The sequence below is a fragment of the Ciconia boyciana genome, chromosome 24 (assembly GCF_034638445.1).
Source record: "Ciconia boyciana chromosome 24, ASM3463844v1, whole genome shotgun sequence".
NCBI classification, from domain to species: Eukaryota; Metazoa; Chordata; class Aves; order Ciconiiformes; family Ciconiidae; genus Ciconia; species Ciconia boyciana.
The window spans coordinates 75,699-102,718 of NC_132957.1; the positions used below are offsets into that span (position 1 = coordinate 75,699).

The 27,020-nt window shown below is 43.4% G+C and overlaps 1 protein-coding gene across 1 annotated transcript in view; it reads left to right on the top strand.

The window, feature by feature from the left end:
• LOC140643509 (ceramide synthase 4-like) overlaps positions 1–27,020 on the top strand; it is a 43,199-nt gene that overhangs the window by 13,417 nt on the left and 2,762 nt on the right. Inside the window, exons 3-11 of the mRNA XM_072845356.1 lie at positions 4,437–4,610; positions 12,154–12,271; positions 14,921–15,039; positions 17,084–17,141; positions 19,639–19,689; positions 23,405–23,497; positions 24,383–24,511; positions 24,792–24,898; positions 25,322–25,478. Of these exons, the coding sequence (XP_072701457.1) occupies positions 4,437–4,610; positions 12,154–12,271; positions 14,921–15,039; positions 17,084–17,141; positions 19,639–19,689; positions 23,405–23,497; positions 24,383–24,511; positions 24,792–24,898; positions 25,322–25,478 (1,006 nt within the window). The remainder of the gene's footprint in view (positions 1–4,436; positions 4,611–12,153; positions 12,272–14,920; positions 15,040–17,083; positions 17,142–19,638; positions 19,690–23,404; positions 23,498–24,382; positions 24,512–24,791; positions 24,899–25,321; positions 25,479–27,020) is intronic.

The following is a 27,020-nucleotide window of genomic DNA, read 5'->3' on the forward strand; positions in this document are numbered from 1 at the left end:
GGTTGCAGGAAGGGATATCGGTTAGTCAAAAAGAAAATTAAAAACTCCAGTGTAAGCTTTTTTAAAAAAATCATGGATCTTTTTCTTGTTTTAAAAGCAAATTGAAAACTCCAGTGTAATATTTTCTTTTATGATGGATCTTTATATTATCTTAAGAGTATAAGCAGTGAACAATGGCTAATGCAATAATGTCTAGCATAAGCTGTAGCTGTAAACTGCAGGGCAGATACCTACACCTCGTCTTCTTCAGAGTGAGAGGGTAATTACCTAGTTCTTTACAAAGACTTGTAAGTCTTTTCTGTCTCTCTGCTTCTCCTCCACCCTTATCTCCTATATTCACGTGTAAATTTACATGAGTATTCATGTACCTATATATTAGTGTTTAGCTGGGGAATAGATTCTGTAAGAGAAGCAGCAGAATAACTCTTTGAAGACGTAAGCAACAGTTACATTTTCTGGGTAAACCTGCTTAGCCATTTTACCTGTGAGACAAGGAGTAACCTTTCTAGCTAGATGTTGTGCTTCTTCTCAATCAGTTCTGCTTTGAAAGTGAAATTGTATATAAATATGTCCCTACAGGGTTTAAGTATAGTAGTGTTCCTGATCTATGGCTCAGGGTGCAGGGAGCCCTGCAGTCCTGCTCTCTGCTGCAGCATGCAGACACTGCAGGTGTGTTCCTGTTGGCCAGCACAACAGTTTCTGCTTTCCTTGGAGCAGCTCAGGGCAGCCTGACAGCAGAGACATTTGTAACTCTGAGGATTCAGATAAAATGACACTAGCTGTGTCAACTTAAAGGATCTTTGTTGGATTATATATTGAGTGCCTGATCTTGTCACAGTATAGGCTCGGTAAGTGCCAAAGCCTTGTCCTCCCTGTCCCCATGGCATAGCTGTGATACTTCACTATTCTTGATTTCATATTACGTATATATTCTACGGCAAACTTAATGCTGTTCTTCCAGCATTTACTATTTTGCTCACTGTTTGTGAAATCCTAATGCTGATCTGTTTAGTGTCAGGTATGGGAGAGTGTTTTGCAGTGTTGGTTTTTTCCGTTGTTCTTGCTGAATGCTTTGCGTGAGAGGCTGTCTCTCTGTTGCACTTGTATTCAGAGCTGGAGGGCTTCGTCCTGTATATTATTACAAAGCTACCACTAATAACACAGGGTGCTCTGTGAGGCATAAAGAACTTTTGAGACAGCAATGGGCCCGCTTATGCTTTTCTGTGAGTGCTTAAAGGACATTTTAGACACACTGTTATCTTCAGCTTTCTAGCTGCTTCGACTTTGGAACGTGGCCTGTGTAAATTGCAAAAGATAAATAGGTTGCTTCAAACTGTACTCTTTTCTATATTTTTGCTATGTGTAAAGATAGCTGCAGAGATAAAGATATCTTCCAGGAAGGTGATCCTGACTATATATAGTTTGCACATGAGAGAAGATTAGATAATGGCTGTTTACTTCCTCGTCACTTTGAATCTAAGAATATTCCCACTAAGCAAATTGGAAGACTTATTTTATATAGTCCCCGCAGAGAGCCCTCAGCAGAGTTCAGCTGCTGTCCTCTACCAAGCGTGCATTGCATCTTTTTGTGTTGCTGCCAGATAGAGAGAGTTCTGGAGGGGGAATCCTTGGTTGTGTAATTGCAAAGCTAGCTACCGTGCAGCTTTCCCTAGCATGCCTGCTGTCTCTGCACTGTGGGATAACCCTGTGGTAGTGAAGAAATGTTTTGGGAAGAGCTGAGGCAGGGAGAAAGTGTAATTTCTCTCTCTAGTTCTCCTAGGTATTCCTGATGTCCTGATGCTTTTCCTGACTAGAGCTGAGTTTTTTAACAGCTCAGAAAGTTTACCACCACTTTTGAGGTTGGTGCCTTTCATGCCTTGCAAAGCTCTTTGTAATTCAGACACCTCGCTTAGGTTATCTGGCTTTTCTAAGCTGGTATCCAGTACCTATCTGAAGTGCACAAGCTGTTTTGGAACAGTGTCACCACGCTTCATAGTGACAGTGTGTCGAATTCATCGTAGGCTAACCCATACTCATCCAGTTTGCTTCTACATAGCCACTTTCTGCTCTGTAACTGTGGAGTTTTGGGCAGAAACCTGCGTTCACTCAGTCTACAGGAGACTCGGGGACATCCTGAGAACATGGCTGACCGAGGCTCTGAGGTTCAGCACAGTAGCCAGCCTGTCCCATGGGCTTATGTCTGTGTCACCCAAATGGAGCTATGCTGGTTAATAGCATGTTTATTGAGTGGTCTGGAAAGCTTTCTCTAGCATGTGTGTATGTGTGCTTCAGCTAGCTTCTCTCTTTTTAATGCACAACGAGCCCTGTCACCACTCTCCCATGGTGCTGGCTTCAGGTGCCTTTGCTGAATGAGCAAAGGCAAGAGGGGAAGGGAACTGGCATGAAAGGATCCTACAGCCCTGGCAGAGGAAAAGGGGACAGGGAGTGGGTAGCAGATGTTCCCACCTTAAAACAGGCTTGATGGGGGAAGCTAGGTTCTACTCTCGGTGCCAGAGAGTTGCAGAGATTCGAGATTTGGCAGGCAACTTAAAAACTGTTGCATCTTGCTTGTCAAGCTCTTAAAACAGAATATGAAGAGTCTATAAATCCTGTTTCTGTTCATTTTATGTGCCGATGGTTTTTGTCCAGACATTGCACTGGAAGGAGAGCTAGCAGAAGGAATGGAGCTAGCCTGGAAGTGGGAGCAAAACCAGTTTCCAGAGTCCCAGAAGCTGCACCAGAAAGAAAATACTGTGATCATTGTCAAACTGAAAGCTGCTAAAAGACCTGGATGTTCTTTTCAGTGCTAGTGAAGTTGTATATTAGCCTTACTGCCACTTCTTTTGGTTGCGGTTCTGCAGTGTATCAGGCTCTTGATTTTTAGGAGGTATTCTTATGTTGTGGGTTTTGGTATCAAAAGCCGAAATCAGGGAATATGCAGGGAGGAGAAGAATGCATTTTTAGTAAGATCGTTTTCCTTTTTCTTTGGGGAAAAGGGGGAGGTGTTTTCCTGCTTTGTATGTCTTAAATGGTCAGAAAGTTTGCATCCACTTGGTATCAATTACACATATATTTGTAATCAGCATTGTCATCATACTGAATTGGCTGTGTATGCTCCAGGAGAAATGAGAGTCAATTGAAGAAAGAGGGTCCTGTTCTTCCCTGTTGTAGTCAGATCAAAAGACACATTGAGATGAATAATAAGGTCCAAATCAAGAAAAGACATTATGATTCAGATGATATCCCTCAGACTCTGCAAAATTCTGGGATAAGGCAGATCTTCAGTTTAACTAACAAAGAAACTACTTCTGAATTAAAGATATCTTCAAAATCAAATGTATGATTCATTTTCGATCTGTTAGGCAGTTCTCCTTGCAGAAAATGGGCCAGGGTTTGGGCCCCCACTGGCTGAGATGCTTTCTGATACTCAGGTCAGACACTTAAATTATATGTTTTTTCCCTTTGTTTGGTAAGGTGGCATTTCCCGTGTGCTGTCCAGATGACCTCCACGGGCATCTCATTCCCACGCTTCCCCTTTCCTTGTTCTGTGCTGCACAGAGCCTGTCTGACTTCTGTCCAGAGCTTGTGGTTGGGATATTTGTTGCTACCAGCTAGAATGAGCAGCCTGTATTGGAGGGCAGTGCAGTTCATATTTGTGTATGAGGTAGAATTATCTAGCAACAGTATTTTTGTGTTTAATGCTTTGTTACACCCATTCCACTGTCTTTTATGCTGCTAAATTCTCTGATCATATATGTAAATCCCACCTTCAGGCATGGTCTTTAAAATTACATTAAGAATCCAGCTTACCACTTAGCACAACATTTCTTACCTGGGAGTACTTTCTTTAATCATTTAAAGCAGAAGATAGGTCTTTTTTTCTTTTTTTTTTTTAAAGCTGAAGTCTCAGTATAGTATTAATTATAATGCATACATATGCACACAGTGGAATTGCAATGTATAAATAGAAACAAATAAATACAAAAGATGAAAGACTAAAAAATAAGGATATGTACATATAAAAGGACAGCTGGCAGCCAGCCCTGGGCAGACTTGCTGCATCCTCATGATACCAAGCTATCAGTCTGGTAGAAAGGAACCTATGAGCCTGAGAAGCCGCAGTATTAAACTTAAAACTTTCCGATACGTCTTACTGAGAATGACACTAATGTTCTGTTGAACTCTGAAGCACTTATCTCCATTTTAGCCCTTTTTTGGTTCTGTGCCAGGAGTCAGCAGTCACTGAGCACCCGATAAAAATCTGCGAGCAGGTTATCAGTTCCTTGGGCGCAGATGTGTTCCACACCTCTTCTGCTTTCACAGCCAGATGCAACCTCAGCGAGGGTGTCCTCCTTCCTCTGCTTCACTGGCTTGTGCTGACAGGTTTGCTGCGTGCGAGGCTGTCCTCAGTTTATTCTGGTCTCTCTTCCTTCCAGGATGGCACGCTCTCTGAATGAGTGGCTGTGGCAGCATGAGTTCTGGCTGCCCCCAGGAATCACCTGGGAGGACATGCAAGAGTCTGAAGACGTGCGTTACCCTCAGCCTCGTGATCTCCTGCTCAGTATCCCTTTTGCTCTAATCTTGGTTGTCTTTCGATGTGCCTTTGAAAGGTAAGTTATTTAGTACTGTTTGGGTTTCTTGAGGGATAATGCTGGCAGTTTGGATCCAAAAGCTGTCTTTATTGTCTGTGCCACTGTATGACTGAAGAGGTCCACAGAAACTCCAGGTTATAAAGTCTGCTGAGGTACATTTTTCAGCTCTTTGTTTCCAGCCCTGTCTACTGGCTAAAGTAGTGTGTTGAATATAGAACACAACCCTGACCCTTAAGGTCTAATTATAAGCAGTGTGACTTCCTACACTTAAAACAGGTAGGCCCTAGATGAGGTTTATGCTTGTGTTTTAGAAGGCAGACACACTGTTTTGCGTTCTGTTGCCCATTACTTGCTGTTTCTGGGTCGAGTGCAGCAGAAATCATGTTTAAACTACCCAAATACAGTTAAATCTCCTTTATCTTGGGTAATGGGGATCTGGGGTATCGCACCTGACAGACAAGCCTGAATTAGATGCATTAGATTGGGCTGAGTCATCTGACCTCAGAATCAGCACCACATAGCCACACGAACACGTGCATTTCACTGACCACTGCTGTTCAGGAGTGTCATGTCCTTGGGAGTGCCATGCACAGACATTTGTAGCTGCTTCTTTCTGGCCAGAGCCATTTGAGTGTTTTGCATATTACTCTTCAGCACAGAAAATTTGGGGGTTATGGCAAAGGCATAGCTAGAAATGCTGCAGGGTTCATCGACTCTGAGTTTCATAAAGGTCCTGAGCTGGTGCTGTTGCTTTATGCAGTTTAGTCAATAGTTAGTGTGGTCTGCAACACAACATGATTTGCTGGTGGATAACTGAGATTTACCATAGTGTCAGCTACTGTCAAGACTGCAGAGTAAGTACCCTTTTGTGATTTTGAATACTCTTCAAAGTGATCTTCACTGGATTGAAAAATCCCTATTCCTAGTTGCTGATGGAAGAGGTAATCTTTTGAAATAGTTTAGTCAAATCTGCAATGGTTTTAAGCTTACAAAGAGGGAAAAAGGACAATTAAAATCTTTTTGTCATCTTTTTTAAAAAAGTGGCTGCACAAGAAAATGGAAGCAGACCCCTGTAGGCTAGAAAGGTGTTTCTTCTCCAGATTCTCTGTGATACAAGGACAGCTTGGAAAAGTTTAGCGAAGGTGAAATGATTCAGAACTCTGCTGTGAGAATGTTTTTAATTAAAAAAAACCAAACCAACAAATTATAGCCAGTATTTTTACATAAACACAAATGTGTGAATGATTCTTTAAAGAATCATTTTATGATGATTCAAAATTGGAATCCAAATCTCTTCTTTGTAAACAATACGTTTAGTGTGCATTCCATAAATTCCATGGATTTTATCCTGCACTTTTCTGGGGACATAGGTGTCTCTGTTACCTCCACTAATGTGGGAACCCAGGTGCTGTAGGTAACCATTAAAACACAAGTGACTCACATTTCTTCCTTGCTGATCTGCAAGACATGGCTGGATACAGTACTCCTTCAGGTATGCACTGTCAGTCGGTGACTCGGACACATTTGCAATGTGAAGCTGGAGATTAGCTAGTGTGTCCTGCGTTGACTAGGACTGTCCAGTTCTAGGCTCCTCAGTACAAGGCATGAACAGGAAGAAGAAGGAGCCAAACTCTTCTCCGTGGTGCCCAGTGACAGGAGAAGAGGCAATGGGAATAAACGGAAATACATGATACTCCATCTGAACATAAGAAAACACCCTTTTACTGTGAGTGTGGTCGAATGTTGGAACAGGTTCCCCAGAGGGAGAGTGGAGATGCTCGAAACCCAGCTGGACACAGCCCTCCACAGCCTGCTGTAGCTGACCCGGCTTGAGCAGCAGAGGTGGGCTGGATGATCTCCAGAGGTCCCTTCCAGCATTGATTCTGTGCTTCTGTGACTCTGTCCCTTTATTCCCCTTCCTCCTGCCACACCGCTCCTAGTCAATCTAAATATCTTTTCCATCTGCTTTTAGATGCCGATGGCCAGGTAAAAAGATTTTTTTCTTTCCCATCCAAGCGCTGCCTCAGCTGGGAGAGTTTCTGCAGGCCTGGTCCTACTCATTAATTTTAAAGCTGTTTTGATTCACAAACTTCATTAAATAAAAGCTTCTTGTCACACCCTTAAAAAAAGATAATATCACAAGCCCATTTTACAGGTGCAGGAAACCTATAATCATGCCACTATCTTACCTATGCCAATTACAGGCCGGTGTTCTGAGCTGTATTCTTGTTTGTCCTAACTCTCTGCAGTCATTTATTTCAGCATGACATTTTCTCATTCTCAGTCATTACTGTTTCATGTTGAGTTCATCCTGGAGAAGAAAGCTTCTCCCTAGTGAATGAGAGGAATCAAGTCCTCTGTTGCTCCGTTACCTTGTGTGTACAGTGGCTCTAGCCCTGTTTAAAATAATTTGCACGAAGTTTGAGAATTGCAGACAGAAAGAATGTGTGTGTTATTTCTCATTCTCCATGTAGATGGCCTTGACTTTGTAGCTTTGTACATCTGGTCTGTGGGTCAAAATGAGTGTATGTAACTAGTATACAAGTTTGGTTTTGGTGGCTTTAGCTTGGCCTCTGGCAATTCATTCTGCCCTCACCTATTATTTGCAACTGCGCATCAGGTGCAAAGAGTTTTTTTTCTCTAGATACTCTCTGTGTTCCTGGTGGTGCCTGCTCTGGGATTTCAGAAATGCTGTAATGTGTTCATGTCATTTATCTGTGTCAGAACTCCAGGAAAATACTAAGAGGCAGGAGAAGCCCAGAGGATTTTCTGCAATCCCTCATTCAGCAACTACATCAGCCACCATGCTTGGCCGATGGTTCCATCTTCTTGATTTGGAGATTAAACCTGGGAAAGACCCCGCTTCCCCAAGCATGGATTTTCCTCTCCTTGGCACCTGCTGTCTGAACTGGGAAAAACTGAGACAGTGACATCCTTTTAACAACCACTTGTTCTGTGGATTAGGTGGTGGCTGTGGGAAGAGGACATGCAGTAGCTGGGTGGGGCCTGGGAGAGCTGAGGAGGTTGTGGGTGCAGCCCTGGGGGAGAAGCAGGAGCTCACACTTAGGTGAAGCAACTCTTCTGTGAGCCAGTTTGCTCTAGGGACAGTGGGAAAATGGGGCATCCAGTGCTGGAAAGCAGAAAGCTTGTTACTGCTGCAGCGCTCCTAGTCTTTGCCACAATACTGAAGCAAGTGCTGGGGGAGACAGCTAATGATGTCCTGACAAAAGAGAGGACCTAGAAGTTGGGAACCTCTCCTCTTCCTTTGATGTTTCCAGATTGTGCTTGTGAGTAGAAGATATGTCCTGCACCCTTAACTTGGAGCCTGATTTTAAGTACCTGTATACCTTAGCAGAACTTCTCCCTTGACATATGCCTGCAAGCAGGGATGTCAGCTTCTCTATTAGTTCTATAATGTTTGAGACCCTTTTACGTAAAAATCCAATTCTTGGAGTGCTATGATTATAAAGGAATCACAGCTTCTATTGCAAAGTGTTTCTTGCCTGTGTGGTTAGGAAAATGTGGAAACTGAAGTGCTTTGAGGGATAGTAAAGCAGAAAGTTGAAAAACAGAATTTACATCCAATTTAATAATCTGATTTTGGACTTGACCAGTGATTTTTGGATGTTAGGGAACTGAATTGTCAATGTCAGTGAATTTGAATCCACATAGTTCCCAAATTGCACTGGAGGAGGATTTTAGTCAGAAAGATTAGGTCTCTTCTTAGGAGGGTTGCGACAGTACGTGAGCCATGTGTTGTACATTAAAAGAAAGGGATACTGTTGACCTGCAGGGAACATATACTTGAACTCAGAATCAGAAGAAAGGTAGAAAAGGACACCCTTTTCAAGTATTTTATTTTTAAATGTATCTTTCTGAAATTCATTTTGCACAGAGACTTTTGTTGTTGGTCAATAATCAGGAAGTATGTGAAAACAGCTTCCTGTTAGGTCCTATAGGCAGGCTTTTTGTGCAAAGATGTGGGACGCATTGTAGTATTTAATTGAAAACTGAACTGACTTGGCTCAGTTTGGACAGTAGCACTGTAGTGACTTGAGATCTTGTATCAAACGGAACAGTCAGTTTAACTTCGATGTGAAGCATTCTCCTGTAAGAAAGAGAAGGCAGAGACTATTCCAGGAGCACAGGGATAGCCCTCTGCCAAAGGAAAGCGTGAGGCTAAAAGAGATTGTGTAGTTCAAAGAATAGAAGTTCTGGTTGCTGCTGTCACTGGTTCTGCATTTCCTACTACTAGAAGATATTTGCAGAGTGGCACCCTTATAAATTCAGAAACATTTGTGGGAGAAAAAAAAAGCCAACCCCCCCCCAAGTTAAATTATTTATTGTATCTCACGCTAATTCTGAAAGTCTCTGCAGAAAGCATGTAGTCCACTCTTGCAAGGTGGGGGAGTATCAATTTATGCCCCTTCCTGATTAATCCATTTAGTTTTAACTTTGGCAGGTTTTGCACAGGACAGTTTGTTCTTTGGTGATTACTGAATAAAATGGCTCGGCGTGAACCTTCCCATGTAAACTGTGAAGGGAGGGAAGCTCACTGATGAAGAAGTAGGCTTGAGATGAGAATTGTCTCACTGACTGTACCTGGCCTTCCCTAGCTGTGGAGAGTGGTAGTTTAGTCCTCAGACTTTCTCCTTCTGTCTTCCAGAGAGCTGATACACTGCCATGATGAGACCATGCCTGCAACTGAGATGATGACTCTGTGATGTTGAAATCAGTACAAGCATCATCCTCTTAGGGTTGTACTTGGAACAAGATTTAACTGAAAACTGAGTCAGAGCACACATCCAACATGTACAAACGCCCCTAAGGAAGAATTTCAGGCTTTGATTTCCCAATGATGTTCATAAAAGTAGGATTGGTCCCATAATTCATAGTTAAACTCAAAACCTCAACAACAGAGTAATTGTAACTTTGGTTAATGACACCCTATCTTCATCAATTGCAACTGGCTTGTTTCTGTTATAGTAAGATTTTATGCCATGACCATAACAAACCAGCAGGAAAGAGAGAGAAGACAGGGATTAAACAAAATTAAGAAATCAGTCGGGATACTTTGAATAGTTTTTTAAAAAAAACTTGTTGGCAAGCTGCCCTGACACCTGGCAGAAACATTCTCTTTCCTTTTAATGTGTCTGGAAATTTCAGACCTTTCAGTTCCCAATGTGGACTGATAAGAAGCTGCAATAAGGTTCTTTTTTGACAACAGAACTTGATTACATCTTCCTCTTCAGAGGAGCTTCTATCGCATTACTTACCTTTAAAAAAGAAAGATCAGACCCACTTCAAGGAACTGCTTAATATAAGAACCAAGACCTAGTGCAGAGCTTAAGGTAAATGTTTCCTCAATTTCGGTGTAGTTACAGATATCATTGAAATACTGTGTCATTGTTCTTAGCACAGGACCTGCTGGTCCAATGTCACTGTTAACCCCTTTGATCTATCATTAAGATATAATTGTAACATTTCTTAAGAGCAATCAGAGCTAAACCCCCAAATTCCCAATGATGGCTATATTCCTCTGCCATCCAGCAGTCTGCCGGTTGCAGCAGTGCCAGGGTGCTGCTGAATTTCACTGAAACTCATCAACGCTTACACATAGCTTTTGCGATAACTATGTGCCTTGTTGGAAAGTGGCGAGTGAGCACACTTACCCCTGTCCCTTCTCTCATGGTAGAAATGTATCTTTTTCATTGGTCTTGGTGCATCTTTGAACGTTCGTGTAGCCAGTGATGCCAAAGGAATTTCCCAGAGATGATGAAAAAGAACAGCTGATCCCCAGGCCGGTGGGCTGGCGGTGCAAAAGAAAGGTGGAAATCAGCTGTTACATGAGCGAGCAAAGTGGGTAATGGTTCTGTGTGTTATGCCTTAATGTAATAGAAGTGACAACATTCCTTAGGTAGGTAGTCTGTTTATAAAATTGCCTTTGATACCCGTTAATTAAAATAAGAAACGGGTTCTTGAAAAGAAAACTTCCAAAAGACCCTTCTGGAATGCTGCTTGATCTAGAATAGTCCCTAAGCACATGCGCATATGGAGTGTAGGCTGTATGGCTAGAAGAGACTACAGGCAACCACACCATATAATCACAGTCATAAATATATTCCATACTATTTTTAAGTAAAAAGTCTTTAAACACCGACATAGTGAAGTAGCTACCACAGCTTTTTGCTACAAAGTAAAAAAAAGAAAAAAAAAAAAAATCTTGTTCCATGTCTGAATCATTAGGGATAACTAATCAGCAGACCTGCCTGAACAGCACGAAGACTGACAGGGCAGAGCAGGCTTGGGTCTCAACACTCGCTTCCTCTGCATGGTATTCGGCAGTCCGTAACACCCTGAGCAGCGATTTACAGTTGATAACCCAATCACTGTTCAGGGAAGCTGTTAGCCCCTTAAGCAAAAACCTTTTACTCCAAAATGCAGAGATCAGGTTTCCCAGAGAGTTTGCCTGTTTGGTGTTTAGCAACAGTGCTGAAAAGTGCTTCTAGGCAGACAGTCTGCTCTGTGTTCTAATGAGGCTACTTGCATGCCAGTGGCAGTGTGTAAAAGGTAGCAATTAATAAGGAACAACTAATTCTCCAGAAATTCAAAGAGGATGCAGTTAATTTGGGCCTTTTTTTTTAAACTTCGATTTGCCAGGTTTCCTGTTTGTGCCATGTCCATGCAGGACCTCACTTCACACCATCGATGAGGCTGTTTCCTACTGCCAAGGGAGAGAAGAGTGTTCGTAGTGGAGGAGTTGAATTGCTGAGCACAGTGATTCTATGCCCAGTTTTGTTACCCCTTGATAACATTTTTCTATTTATGCAGATTTTTTCTTTGCATTGTTTCACTGTTAAAGACTGAAGATGCACAGCTAGCGTAAGCACCCATTCCTTGTGACTTAGGTTTCTGCTTGCTATGTCCTTATTTTACAACTGATGTTTGACTTGCATTAGGAAAAACAGAGGTAAGTAACTCCAGTAAAGACCAAGTGCCCTCCTGTTTCAGCAGGACATTTCTTCTGCATTAATACCACACATCTGATAGAGCCTCCCTCTTGAGCCTGAGCCGACTCCTTAGTTCAAGTGGATGCCATGGATGTTCAGTGTTCTAGATTGAGCAGTGAACAGCATTCAGGCCTTGTCATCAATGTGGGACTCTGCATAAGCTGCAAGCAAGCCAGAGACCAATGATAGGTATCATGTCTGTCTCTGCAAGCTTGGGCTTTGTGCCATAATCCTGGACACCCGAGCACAGTGGATTCAGAAGTTGACAAAGCAGGATATAGCATTTCCCAACCTCATGTCATTTTGGATATTACAGCACAGAGCTCAGGACAGTAGAATACAAGTCCCACTGTTTCTGCTGTAAGTTTGGTTTCTTTTCTTCTCAGTTTCTTTATCTATCTTATCTGCTTGACATGATACTTGTGCTTAGATTCAAAATGTGGGAGATTCAAAAAGTGCAGCTTTTATGCACTACATCATGTTTTAACAGTGCTGCAATATCAGAAATCACTGTTCTATTTTTGGCTGAACCTTTAGCTTTTCTTTTGCAGAGCCATAGCCCTGCCCCTCAGTAGCAAACTGGGTGTGAGAGACAAGCAGAGACCAAAAGCTCAGCCCAACCCCATGCTGGAAACATTCTACAGTATGTGCTGCAAGAATCCTGAAGAGGTGAGTCTTTTCTTCCTTTGCTTTCCTCTAGATTTAGCCCTTGTGTCTTTAGCCAAATAAAATCACATTTGGAATCCTGAGGTTTGGTAATGCCACTCATATTTGGAAGCTCAACAAAGCAGCAGGAACCACTATAGCACTGGCCACCTGACACTGGCCAGCCACAGAGGTCATTCTGCAAATGCCATCAGTTATCAGTTCTGCTTCTGAACATGTGGGAGTAGCAGCTTTCTATAAGTAGCATTCAAAAAATTTAAATCCCAAACTTTGATGGACAGGAAACCATTCTCCCAAAGGAAATAATGACATCTCCTGTTCCCTCTTGTGTTTGCCTTATATATGGCACAAACTGAAACACAGGAGGCTCTGTCTGAACATCAGGAAACACTTTCTTACTGTGAGGGTGACCAGGCACTGGAACAGGTTGCCCAGAGAGGCTGTAGAATCTCTGTCCTTAGGGATACTCAAAAGCTGTGTGGACATGGTCCTGGGCAACCGACTCTAGGTAGCTGTACTTGAGCGGGGGGGTTGGACCAGATGACCTCCAGAGGTCCCTTCCAAGCTCAGCCATTCTGTGATGCTGTGATGGCTTATTTTCATACATTAGCAAATGCCTGTCACATCAGTTGCCTTGGACTGACTCCCATGTTGCTAGTCCTTACAGCTTAACAGGTGTGGATTGCTTGATGCTCCTAGTTCTGGGGTGGGTCATTCTGTTGGTGTGCAATCCATGAGTTTGAGATTGGCCTTTGAGGAAGCCAACTAAAGTCTTGGCTGTCGTCACAAAGATTGTATGGAGTGTCAGAAAACTGCAAACACAAGTGATGGGTAGTTTTCCCATGAGAGATAAAAAGAGTGATCTTGAAGAACTTGGCAGGATAATCCAGAGTTATAATGGCTGCTGCTGAGGGAAAAAGCACTAGCAGGATTGTGACTTGTCAGGCAGTATTAGGATTTAACCTTGTCAGTGAAGTCCCTGGATGTGACCCCTGTGGTAGGGAAAGGAATCGGATTTTGTTTCAGCTCCTTTTTGCAGGCTTTCTTGGCCTTGAAGCACTAGCTATTAACCCTTACCAAGGATGTATGAGCAGGGGGCTGGGGTTCCAGTCCCAATGGATAGTCCTAGCGCAAACACGTTGCTGCCTTGACAAGGCTGTTGCAGCATGCTTCACACTGCAGTGGGGCATGTGGAGCCCCGGGACATTCAGTACCAGGTTAAAAGTAAAAGACTGGAGGCTAACATAAAAATGCAAGCATTCATCTGGGTTGTGCAGCCAGCCTTTCTCCCCGGCTGTGGGAAGGAGTGTTCTCAGGAACGCTTGCCAGTGTGGTGGTCCCTGACCTTCCCCTTGCCTGTCTGTCTGCAAAATATGCACATTTCTCAGTAAAACTACTCCTGCCACAGAGATCTAACTCAAGGCCTAGCTTTGCAAGCAGATTTTCCCCACAGCTTTACCTGCACCCACAGTGCACTGAAGCCGGCACTTTTATCCCAGAGAATCTGTGACACCAGAGCGTATCCTCACCACGAGACTCCTGACAGCAGTGTGACGTGGAGCAAGAATGGTGCAACGGGCTGCTGCCTTGCTCTCTCCATTCACTGGTTACACCGAAGCCGGTCTTCTAGCTTCCTTCCTCTCCTGTGAGCTCTCCAACACCTGCTTATGAGTCAGCTTTTACTTGTCCAATAGAAGATGAGATTTTGCTGTTCTCAGCTGCCTTCTCCTTGGGAGGAATTCCACTTTATGGAGCAGCTGGAGAATATAAATGAGTGAATATAGAGTGAAATGAGAATATAAATGAGTTCATTTGTCTCCACCACAAGAACAGAAGTCACTAAGCGTGGAAAGAAGCACATCTGAAAATTGGTAATGAACATATTTTTGTACACATGCTCAGACTATGTAAGTCACTCTCACATGATACCATTAAGGTAAATGCATTCCATGAAAAACTATTGCTTTACTTAAAAAATAAGGCTATCCATGGTGACAATTCCAGAAGGAATATAAAATATGACAAACTTTTTTCACGTCACATGCCAAACTCTTAAGAGCCTAAGGACAAGTAGGAAGGTAATTGCAGTATTTCTGTGGGTAATCTATTGAAAAATTATCCCTAACAGGTTTACCACAACAGGAGAATATCCGGTAGGAAAATGGAGTTACCTCTGCTTATGACGTCAGTCAGGTTATTGGCTGATACTGCATCAGAATGCTGAAAGGCATGACAAGATTTGGTGCAGAACTTCAAAAATTATTTAAGCTGCAGTAAATCTTTCTTGGAGTGACAGATTTAAGGGACTCGGTCCCTGAAGACAGGGTGAGGAAGTGATTCGACAGCAAACTCCTGTGAGGAGACGAGACCTGAGTTTGAAAGTTGAAACTGGGGAAGTTCACATAAAAAATGTAAAGTTTCAACATTTAGCATTAATAACCAGTTGCTTACAGGGGAGTGGAAAGATTCTCTATTATCTGAGGTCTTTACACTAAGAACGGACAGCTTTCTGAAAGATGCCTTAGCCTGAACAGATTTGGGCGTGCCAGGAGCCTCCAGCTGGGCTCTGTGGTGGGTCAGACGAGATGCCCATATTGTCCCTTCTGACCTTCGATCCTGGATCTGAACCCTGCTGCCTCACCTGTTTTCCAGGGCGCGCTGATCAGTTTAGCCAAACAATGCGACCTGCCGGTGAGGAAGGTGGAGAGGTGGTTCCGGCACCGGAGGAACACAGACCGACCCAGCCTGTCGAAGAAGTTTTGCGAGGCCTGGTGAGCGGAAGCACAAGCCATGAGCAGCAGGGGCCTTTCACCGGAGCTGAGCTCCACAGGCAGCTCACTGCCTCCCAGCCTGCCCTCCACCCTATGCAGAGAGCATCCCAGCTCACTGCCTCCCAGCCTGCCCTCCACCCTACGCAGAGAGCACCCTGGGTCTTCCCTGCACCACCTGATTCTTCTGCAACTCTCTGCTGCTTCTCTGTTACTGAATCATTCCTTGCTTTTCCCCTTTATTTTCACTCCCAAGTCTCCTTTTACTCCTGTCTCACCTTTATTCCTTATAGGGCCTCTATTTCTGACTTTGTGAGACTGGCATTCTGCTTTGAAACACAATTGTACCCGAAAAACTCCCTACTGTTTTGCATCTTACTGCTTCTTGCTGCTTTGCTGCTGCTTCAGTGCCTCCAAAATAGTCAGCCTTTCTGTTGCCTTTCCTATGACTTCCCTTTCCCTCACTGCAAGCTGATTCTTTCTGCTGCATCTTTTCTGCAACTGTTCTGCACGCTGTTGCTTTCAAAAGTCAGCGGCAGTGGGCTAGATAGATTGTATTCTGCTGTCAGTTGACTTCAGCACCTGAAGCGAGCAAAAACCAGCACCCTTTTATAGTGGCAGAAAGAGGGGCCTGTGTGAAAGCTTGTGTTTTCCAAAGAGCAGAACTCCTCTTGGAAACAGCTGTGTGGAAATCCTCCTCATTGTGTGGAGGCACAAAATAAATCTCATGTCAGCCAGTTTTGTGAAAGTTAGTCCTGGCTAAGCTTTCCACAGAAAAGGAGGATTCTCCTGAACTTGGTTGAAATGTCTTACTTATGAGTGGCTGCTCTGCTGTTCGTGTAAGGAAGTAGGTTGTCCCAGGAGAGCCACGGAGATGAAAGAAATCATTAAATACCTGCAGCGCTATTCATCTGTCTAAAAGTGTGTATCCATAGGGTAGGCATCAACTTGGAGCTAATCGCCTCCTGCTCCATTTAGCACTCAACCTCTAATTCAAAACCCCTACCTAAAAACCATAATTGAAAAAGAAAAAAGAAAACAAGGATGTGTATTATTTATTTATAATATTCCAGATAGTTGTAGCTAGAAATATTTACAAAAGCTGTGGACAAGGAGTTGTGAAGCAACCATGCTTAATCTGCTTCCATCAAGATGAAATCTAAGCTCTCCCTGCACTCAGCTGACTTGCAGTGAATAGTAACAGTAAATAGTAAACAGTAAATACTTTTCTGACTCAGCTCACTGCGGATGGCGTCCTTCCACCTGCCCTGTATGAGCCTTTGCAGTCTGTCGGAAGAATGTCTTTCCGATGTGAGGTAGTAGCTTTGTACAGTTTATGTCTGTCTTGGAGCTCCTGGGGGTTTCATTGACAGGTGGAGTCTCTCTCTCAAAATGTAGTTACTTCTGGTTTGTTAAGGAGCTTTTTGGAAATTAAAGGACTGGTTTAGAGAGTTTTACTCCTTTGAAGATTTCCTGTGTTTAGTTTATTAGCAACTTGTTTATTCTGTTGGGGTGAAATTCCTCTCATTCCTTACAATATGTGTGCATATTGAGTGTGACCTGCCTCTGTCCACTGAACTTGGCAAACAGTTCATATGTACTTCTGTGTGGGTTTAATGTGGGTAAATCATTACCAGCTCCTGACTGAGACCAAACATGACAGTAATTAATTACTTTACATGCTAATGAATTTAGCATGCCTAATCTCCAAATGCCTAGGAGAGAGATTAGCGTTGTTTGACTTTTACCCATGCATCTGCTAGTGCTGGGAAGGTTTGGGATGATTATCAGGGTGATTTTAGTCAGTGGGATTCTTCTATTTTCTGCCGTCTCTAAAGCAGAAGAATTGCTTTTTGTGAAGTCTGTTGAATGTACTGGTGACATGCAAAGAGCCACTCCTCTTATGATCTGGGCAAACTTTGAACATATTAATGTATGTCTTTGCCTTCATAGCATCATTCTTTGAATGAATGTGATTGATACACAGAGTTGCAGCTTGATGGTTAATGAATGGGATTCTAACGTACTTTGTTTTGTTTGTTTGTAGCTGGAGGTTTACATTTTACATCATTTCTTTCTTCACTGGACTTGCTGTCCTGTACGATGTGAGTACACAAGCAGTGCCACCTGCTGTTCTACCTAGCCAGGGCCTGCAAGAATGGCAGATTTTGTTGTGAAACGTGTCCTTTCAGACCTTCTTATAGAGGTTTTCCCACCAGGTCAGTGTGTATCTTCTGCACAGCACACTTATGAGACCACAAACATATTGGACCATGCTTATTTTAAAAACTCCAGCTCAAAACCAAGATGTTTCCTCTTCTGGCAAAGCAGAAGACAATTGTGATTGTGTAAAAATACACTTCTGTGGTGTAGGAGATGGAACACTTACCTGAGATGGAAGCTGCAGGGCCTGTTTGTGTGTTGTATCCAATACCTGTTTAAGGTGCAAAACTCAGGCTTCCTTTGGAGCATGGACTGCATTTTAGTAATTTTATTTATTAATTTTCTCTTCCTTACCCAAGGTGTGATTGGTTCAGGCTCATGTCTCTGCCTTTTCTCTGATTTGATAAATAATGAGTTCTCTTGATACAAATTGAACTGCCTCAACAGGCAGAAGAGGTAATAGAAGCCGTGCATATGCTGTAATCACTGAGCTGTGGTCACTAAGCTGGGACTAAGGGCACGGGTCATCTTCTGGCTGTGTTTTAAAGGTTCCCCTGGCTCTTTTGCTGAATCCAATTCCCTAAGTGAGCTTTGCAAAACTCTGCTACACTGGCACCTTCTGAGGGCTTAAGTAATGGAAAACCTGCAGATCCCAAGACAGTGGGCACAAACTATGCTTGTAACTTCTCATTATTGTAACAAGTGAAGAACTTTTGAGCTTACACTGACTTTCAAGTCAGAATTTAAGGTACTCTAGGAGTATGAGGATTACAGGATGAGCTAGCAGAGGAGTGAACATATCTAAATCCCAACCACAGTGTTTTGTGGATCTATACATCAAAATAGAAGGCTCTTCTTTGAGGCCAGCTATGCAAGTTTGTATGGATGACCTGCTTAGCATAGTACAAGAGCCCTGTGGGAACAGAAGGGGCAAAATCCTGTTCTTCTGCATGTTCAGTGACCGTTCTAGGAATGAAAGATTATCTTCGCTTTTCGTGAAAGTCTTTTCTTCATTCAGTACACATCTTCCAATTTTCACAAAAATAGGAGGCATCTGTTCTACAGACAGCACCTCTAGATCCCGTAGCAGATAGCATGTTATTCTGTTATCTAAAATTGTACCAAAATGACTGCATTAAAAAGAAGGACAAAGAATTAATGTGACAGGGTGTATTTGCATGTGACATTTCCTGACTTTTGCATGTTTACTTTGTAATCTGAGTAGTATTTTAACATGCATTTGTTTTGTGAATCACCCTTCTTTCTTTAGAAAAAAGCAAATGTTTAAATTCTATATTAGTAGCTTTAGACTGACAGCAAAAACCTCTGCCCCATGCATCAGTGAAATAGCAGGTAGCAATAGAAAGTTATCTCACAGTAGGCCACCAGAAAACAGCCTTCTTTGCTGGGAGTAGAGGAATGTTGAAATTCAAGGATCTGGGGTTCCTTTCCAGTTTAGGTAACACGGTGTGCCATAGTTGTTTCAGAGTTTTTGCTTGTTCCTCTCTGATTCTATATCACACATATCTCCTGGTTCTCTACCTATATTTGCTGTAAATCCTACTCCCAGCCCCACTCCCAGCCCGCAGGAGGCTGTGTCTACTCCTGATTACCACTGTTGTAAAAACCACGGCTTCCCTTCTGTGTTGCTCATGCACCAGCAGGTGCTCTGTGAGAGAACAATAAGCGTTGCCTTCTTGCTTGTAGCTCTGATATCTGGAGCCTTGTAGAACTGTTATAGAAAATTACCCTTACAGATGTGGCATAGAATATGTTCCATCACTGTGCTCTAGGACATGCTTGCTCTGATCCAGTCTGGGCACCACGAAGGGTCAGTGCATGCTCCATGCAGGAAGAACTTTTGGGGACTTTAGTTGCCATGTTTCTATGAAAGTTTCTAAGCTGCCAAGTTCTAAACTACCAATTTCATATGAAGTGTGAACAAAGTAGTATCTTTTCAGAGGTTCATTACTTAACACACCACAGCATGATCCTCACCGTTAGAGGAAAAACCATGTTCCTGACACACAAGTTTTCAGCCTTCTTACCACGTTTAAGTGTTGTTGTCCAAACCACAGCGATTCTTAATGAAATAGTTGTAAGAATATTTTAATATATTCAAAACGTAACCACCACCACCCCAAACTTGTAGAAGGCTGTTACAAGTTGGTGGAAATCTTCCCTGAGCTATTTTATTTGGAACTGAGCTAAACAGCATGTGAAATTTCAGCACAATAGCCACAAATTGGCAATGTCACAAGCAACTGCAAGTTCTTGTAGTGGAAATCTCTTGGCAACTGAATTGCAGACAGTGCAACCAGCTCTGCCTGTATTAAACCACAACAAAGTCTGTAGTAGTAACCAAGTAAAGGAATTGGGCAGTTGATAAGAGAAGAATTCCTCTGGCATTCTCACATCCATGTTGCATTTTCTTTCCAGAAGCCTTGGCTTTGGGACCATAGAGAGTGCTGGACAGGATATCCACAACAGGTGAGTCATGCAAGAGGGAAAATTGCTGTTATAAATCATGTATTGTCTTCGGATACCTTTTGAAAATCAGGTTATATTAGAGACAAAGGAGAGGGAACTGAAGTAAATTCAGACTCAGGAGACTAAGAATTCAAAGCCAGATCCTCGTCAAGGGAGAACATCTTTGTATCTGGTGTAATCTAAACACAATAGAGGATGAGTCAGGAAAGCAGGAGGAGACCGCAGAAGTAAAGGGAAAGTGAGAGTTCTGACCAGGTGAGCCAAGAAACTGAAAAATGGGAATGCTCCGAGGTTTTTTCATTTGTAGAATAGACTGAGGCCAGAGAAGGACATGTTGCCTGAGGAGAAGTGAAGACTTCAGTGGAGAGTATGTAGAGCGGAGGCCATGCTCTGGATGCGATGTACTTTCAGCTATACTGAAGAATCATGTCCACAGCGCTCCCCAAGGAGTTCGTTTCCCAGTGGAACTGGCAGTATGGCCAGTAGCAATACAGCATCATTCCCATTAAGTTCAGAGGATGCTCTCTTACAGTTTTACAATGTATATTCTCATTTTTTTCACAACAGCACTGTGAGAAGCTGTCTAGTGGGTTGGAAAGCATACATCTCTTATCAGCCCAGACCAGAATAACCTCAATGAAAATTGCCAGCTAGGCACAAAATCTGCTTCTTGTTCATCAACACAAGGAGCAAAGATAGCAACCAGAAGCCAGGTACTTTTTTGCCCAGCTGCCTCCCTTGCTATTCCTACTCCTATAACTTCAGAACTTGGAAGAGTTAGAAAGGGGCTTCACCCACTGAACACAGGACCTATTGCCTGCTCTGCCTTTCCCCTTATGTTCTATAGCAGGAGCTTTCCTATATCACACTCTTGTGGATGCCAGAGCAGACATAGTAGAGCGCAATAAATTTCATTAAAGTGAAAAATCTGATTCCAACTTTGGAAGAGGTTCCTCTATCCTATGAGAGCAGCTGGTAAGTGTTCCTAGCAGGAGAGTAATCTCCTGTATTACCATGCAGGGAGCTCCCATGCACAGGATTTTACAGTACTAAAATTTCCTGGGTAGGAAATAAAATCTTTCATTAATTGAAGAGGAGGCTGAAGGAAACTCGATCCCAGTACCAAGACAAAGTGAAGACTGCCTATGTTCCAGGGCTTTTTGGTCTGGCAGTCAAAGTTAGAGCAAGACCCCATGACTGTACATGGAGGTTGCAAACCCATAAAGGGAAATCTAATGCACAATTTTAACAGTGTGAGCCATAGGAAACATAACAGAACAAATAAGTGAACAATGAGGTAGTATCTTTCAAGGTGAGTCTCCAAACAATCCACTGTTGCTCAAAGGCAGAAATTTTAGGGGCAAATGTGTAGTTCAGTGTAAAAGTCAAGCCATACAAACACGTGGTGCTTGAATAGGAATGTAAGACTAAAAGGATCACTTGGGTCCTTGCATCCTGTTCTGTACATTTGGAGTACATGTCTTTTCAAAAACAATCCAAGCCATCATAACAGCACACTGTGGTGGGTTTCACCCTGGCTGACTGCCACATGCCCGCCAAGCCACTCTGTCTCCCCCCTTCTCAACTGTACAGGTGCGAGGAAATATGATGAAAGGCTCATGGGTCAAGATAAGGACAGGGATATCACTTACCAGTTACCATCATGGGCAAAACAGACTTGTCTTGGGGAAAATAATTTAATTTATTGCCAATCAAATCAGAGTAGGATAATGAGAAATAAGAACAAATCTAAAAACACCTTCCCCCCACCCCTCCCTTCTTCCCGAGCTCAACTTCACTCCTGACTTCTCTACCTCCTCCCCACCAAGCAGCACAGGGGGATGGTGAATGGGGGTTGCAGTCAGCTCATTACACGTTGTCTCTGCCGCTCCTTCCTCCTCACAATCTTCCCCTGCTCCAGCGTGGGGTCCCACCCACGGGAGACAGTCCTCCATGAACCTCTCCACTGTGGGTCCTTTCCATGGGGTGCAGTCCTTCAGGAACGGACTGCTCCAGCGTGGCTCCCCCGCAGGGCCACAGGTCCTGCCAGAAGACCTGCTCCAGCATGGGCTCCTCTCCATGGGGTCACAGCCTTCTTTGGGCACATCCACCTGCTCCAGCGTGAGGTCCTCCACAGGCTGCAGGGTGAATGTTTGCTCCACCGTGGACTTCCATGGGCTGCAGGGGAACAACCTGTGTCGCCATGGTCTTTACCATGGGCTGCAAGGGAATCTCTGTTCCGGTGCCTGGAGCATCTGCTCCCCCTCCTTCTTCACTGACCCTGGTGTATGCAGAGTTGTCTCTCTCACATATTCTCACTCCTCTCTCCCAGCTGCTGTTGCGCAGCAGTTTTTCCCCCTTCTTAAATATGTTATCACAGAGGCACTAACACTGTCGCTGATGGGCTCAGCTTTGGCCAGCAGCAGGTCTGTCTTGGAGCTGTCTGGAACTGGCTCTGTTGGACGTGGGGCAGCTTCTGGCATCTTCTCACAGAAGCCACCCCTGCAGCCCCCCGCTACCAAAATCTTGCCACATAAACCCAATACACACACTTTCCAACATCTGTAACAAACAGGAAACGCCAAAACCAGAGCTAGTAATGTCTCACTGGCAAAGAGCAAGAAAGGTCAAGGATAAACCTGTGTATTAACAGGAACAAAAAATGTGTTAAATACAATTTCTACTAAGCAGACCATGCCCTGTGCTACAGACAATGACAAAAGAAATGCCAGTTCTCCCAAATAATCTTATCTTTGTGGGAAAAAGATCCCTTCTGATCCAGAGCTCCTGTTTGGATAACCTCCAGAGTGTGAACAGCACATACCAATCTGGGAATATCCCCCCTGGTAGCACCAGCGCATCCAGCTGTGCTTCCTCTTGGCGGCCAATCACTGGTGCTACAAAGGAAAACAAACTGAAATCTATGAAGGCCATAAATCAACACTTTGGGTAGAGAAGGCCCAAATAAATTGGTATTTGGGAGCACCATACTCCGTGGTTCTTTGGAAATGCTAGTTGCAAAGCCCCTTTAGTCATAGTAATTTTTTTTTTTATCAAATAGGTTCAGGTTTAAGGAGGCCCTATAGTGCCACAACAGCGAACAATTACTCATTAAATAGCACATATCTTGCTGAATGGGTCTAAGCTTTTCATTTTCCAGCTGTAGAACCCCAGAAAAATTACCCAGAAGAATGCAGATTACTGTTCACACTGGGATTGCACTTTCCCCCCATTAGTTTGATTAAACTGAAAAATCTGTGATCGAGTACAAGGTGTCTGAAGCATCTCCTTGAATCCTAAAAAGGGAATGATTTATTCAGCTACTACTTATCTATTTCACCATAGTGAAATGTTTTACATAGTTTTTAAAGCTCTATACTGACTGCTCAGGAATCTGTACACTGTACAAGGCCGCTGTCTTGGCCTGCTGTGCTGAAGAAATCCTAAAAATATTGAGGATCTTCCCGGTGGTTCCCTAAATGTTCCACATGGTGTGGCAAAGTGGAATTTCCCCTGCTATTTGCTTTTGCCTCAGCACAGATGACGTTTAGTAAGTAACCATGTTGTTCAATTGAAGTATTTCCCCCTGAATCTGCATGAACCAGTTTTATTGGTTTGGTTGTCTGATATTCTTTTGCCTAGGAAGGAGTCTTCACTTCCAGCCCTTGCTCTGCTTTATCTGATGGGTATTTCACTGTCTCTCCCTCTCTCACAGCCTCTCCAACCCTCCCTGTTCTGGTACTACCTGCTGGAGCTCTCCTTCTACTGGTCACTGGTCTTCACTCTGCCCTTTGATGTGAAGAGGAAGGTGAGTGGCAGCCTCAGGGAAGAATCAAGTGCAAACGGGACCCAAGCTGAACACTCAGGAGAGTGATCTCCAAGAGCATACGTATAGTGCTAGTCTGAGGTTTTGGGGGACTCTGTCCTTGCTCATTCCCAGGAATTTCCATTCCTAGTCACCGGCTTCCCTCTCCTCTGGGAAGTGGAGAACACAGACTCTGACACAGAAAGGTGCAAACTACTGCAGAGTTCTCAATCCAAACTTAAAATCCAAACTTAAAAATTGCTCGTCTGGGACTCTTCTAGGCTGCACTGATTGTAGAGACAGGAAAAGATGATTCTCCGCCAGTTGAGCTGCATGTGTTCCTAGGTGCCAGCGCCCCGACAGACAGGGTGCTGCCTGATTACATAGGCATACAAGTGCATTGAGGCTACAAATATACCCTTACAAGTAAAGGGTGGTTGTGAGTCTCCATCAGCGAGCCCAGGGGTGTGAGATGATTGTGCAAACAGGTAGGCATGCACAGGGGCACAGAGCAGAGATGGATATGGGCACTGCTTTGTGACAGAAAGGAAGCTCTCTTTATGTTGGGTTTGTCTGTACTGAATCATTGGCTCTTATTCTTCTTGTCTTCTGATTTGCACCATCATCGAACCATTACTGGTGGAGGGAGAGAGTGTTCTTTGTTGTGAGATCCTTAGTTTACGCCATAAGCTCTTCATTCCTGGGTCTCTTGGTTGCCTACATTTCTAGAATGTGTTTAGTAAAGGAGTTATACGGGTAAGACCTTATAGTGGGAGGTTTCTTAGTCATTGGGTAGAGAGATTTCATTGCTATCTGCAGGAGGCATGCTTTAACCAGGGCAGAAGGTACATTATGTATTTTATTCTCTGCTGTCCCCTTTCCCATCAGGACTTCAAGGAGCAGATAGTCCATCATGCTGCAACCATCTTCCTGATCAGTTTCTCATACTGTGCCAATTACATCCGCATTGGGACACTGGTGATGGTGATTCATGATGCTTCTGATTGCTTCCTAGAGGTGAGCTCCACAACTTACATGCCAGGCGAAGCCTCGTTAGCAATGGTGCTCTTCAGCCAAAGGGTGTCTTTTGATCTAGCACAGTATGGGCCGAGCATTATGGTGTTTCACAGATAACTCAGTACTGATCTCCTGATCCAGCCTAGGGTGCCCCGCAGAGAGCCAGGAAGAGGCATGATTACCTGCATGCAAATTGTATCGTATCTGGCTCATTAGCCTCATGGAGCATGCGCAGATGCACTGTCTTGGCCTGCTGTTTTATTGTTCTTTCTCCTTCCAGCCAACTAAGATATTCAATTACATGAAGTGGAAAAAAACTTGTGACAGCCTCTTTATGATCTTCTCAGCTGTTTTCCTCATCAGCCGCCTGGTCATTTTCCCCTACACGTGAGTCTGCTGCAGTCAAGGGAAATGGAAAAGCTGCCTTCTGAAAGACAGGATAATTCAGCTGGGTGCTGAATTTTTTGCTGCAGCCTTTGCTTTTCAATCCTTGAGCATATGTCTCTGCCCTTTGCATAGGCTACAATGCCACATGGCTGTTGCACCTGCCTTGGGGTAAACTAGGGTGTGGTCTGCCTTGGAGTTCACGGAGTAGTCTTAAAGTCCTGAATTACACTGCAGAGGAGTCCTCGGCCTATGGCTCTACCCTGCTTATTTCTGGTGGGGATCTGAGAGTTGGCTCACATGTGTTATATATAAGAAGGAGGTGACTGACCTGAAACTTAATCTGTGACTAGAGCTTTCTGGGGCTTAATTATGGCCCTACTAACAACATGCTATCCCTCTACTGCAATTCCCTCTCTCTTGCAGAGTGCTGTATAACACCTACTATTACTCCATGGAGATATTCCAACCCTTCTTTGGATACTATTTCATGAATGCTCTCCTGATAATTCTGCAGCTGCTCCATGTCTTCTGGTCCTGCCTAATTATTCACATGGTCTACAAGTTCATCCTCCAGGGCACGGTATGGATCAGTTTGTAGTCCCCTGTACATCACGTGGGGAGGGAGGGTCCACCTAGACTGCCTGGGAGCAGAGACATTCATCTGGGATGGATTCCTTTTTGCCCTAGTGAAATTATACATGTACATTCCTAACAGTGAGGTGAAAGGAACACTCAATATTATTAGGGAAAGTTGACCAAAAACAGTAAAATTTTTATGAGTCACTACAATACTGGATCCACTTCTGATGCTTGTATTCAAGAAAAATGTGGATTGGACTCCAGGGGAGATTTCCATGAACAAAGCCAGTGACATCTGAGTAAGGATCCCAACACTTGGTCCAGTATGATTTGCATTTGTAAGAAAACTAAGAAATCAAGGCAGGGAAAGTTATCATGATTGGTGAGGCCAGTGCAAAAGTGCTTCCCTTATAATCCATTCAGGATTGCACCCAGGTAGTGCTGTTCATCTCTATCAGTCTCTATGCAACCTTAGACAAATGTATGAGATGCAGCTGTATAAACTTAAGTGAAATGCATCCCACTCTTTCTGACCATAGCCTGCAGTATTTGCTGTGAGACCAAACTGCTGCTCAGCATGAAATTCTTCCCAAAATAAAAGACATGACCTAATGGCATTAGATTGGCCACATGCCAAGGACACAGTCCAGGAGTAACAAGTCAGTGCCTTGTGGGAGTTGACCTCATAGCCCAGGATGAGTTGTTTTATTAGTATCCAGCTGGGGAATTCTGTCTTATGGGAACTGAGAACAAGCATTAAAGGATCATCTTCATCCATATTGTTCCCATTTTCTTTACCTGCCTTCCCTTAAGGTAGCACAGAGCAAATTACTTTCAAATATGGAAATAGAAACTTCACACAGGGCAGAAAATGAAGATGCAACTGAAGACACCCTTTTATTGTTTTCCTTATTCTAGCGTGGGCTGAATTACCATTGCAGTTATTACAGTGTAAAATGATGAGGTAATAAATAGCCTTATTAGAAAGAAATGAACCATCAGGGAGAAAAATACTGAAGCATATCCAGAATTTTTCCTATTTTATCTAAAAATCATCTGCCATATTTGATGCAAAAATATATTTTAGAGCTTTCCATATTGAGCAGTGAATAGCAAAGAAAAATCGTCCTAAACAGATCTGTTTCAATGACGATATTTAGTAGCCCAAAGCAGTATCAGCAAGAATACAGGACATTCTCCCCTTTTTGAGAGCCATGAAATTCTCACTCCAGTCAGAAGTTCACATTTTTCTCATGGGCCTTTCTGATCTCCACAGTTTTCCTCTCTGGCTACAGGATTATCTGCACCACCTTCTCACATGATGTCCCCTAATCCCCAGTAATTAGAACTCAGCCTAGATCCTGAAGTACGAGTTTCATTCCCACGTACAGGCAGCCTGAGATACATCATTGTAATTCATGCAGCTATATAGTTCCTTGGTGAATCTTGCTAGGTTTAAGGCCTCAGCCACATTCTATGGCCATGAATGGATAAACTGAGGAATATTGATTACTATTTGTCCTTATGCTGCAGATCAAGACTC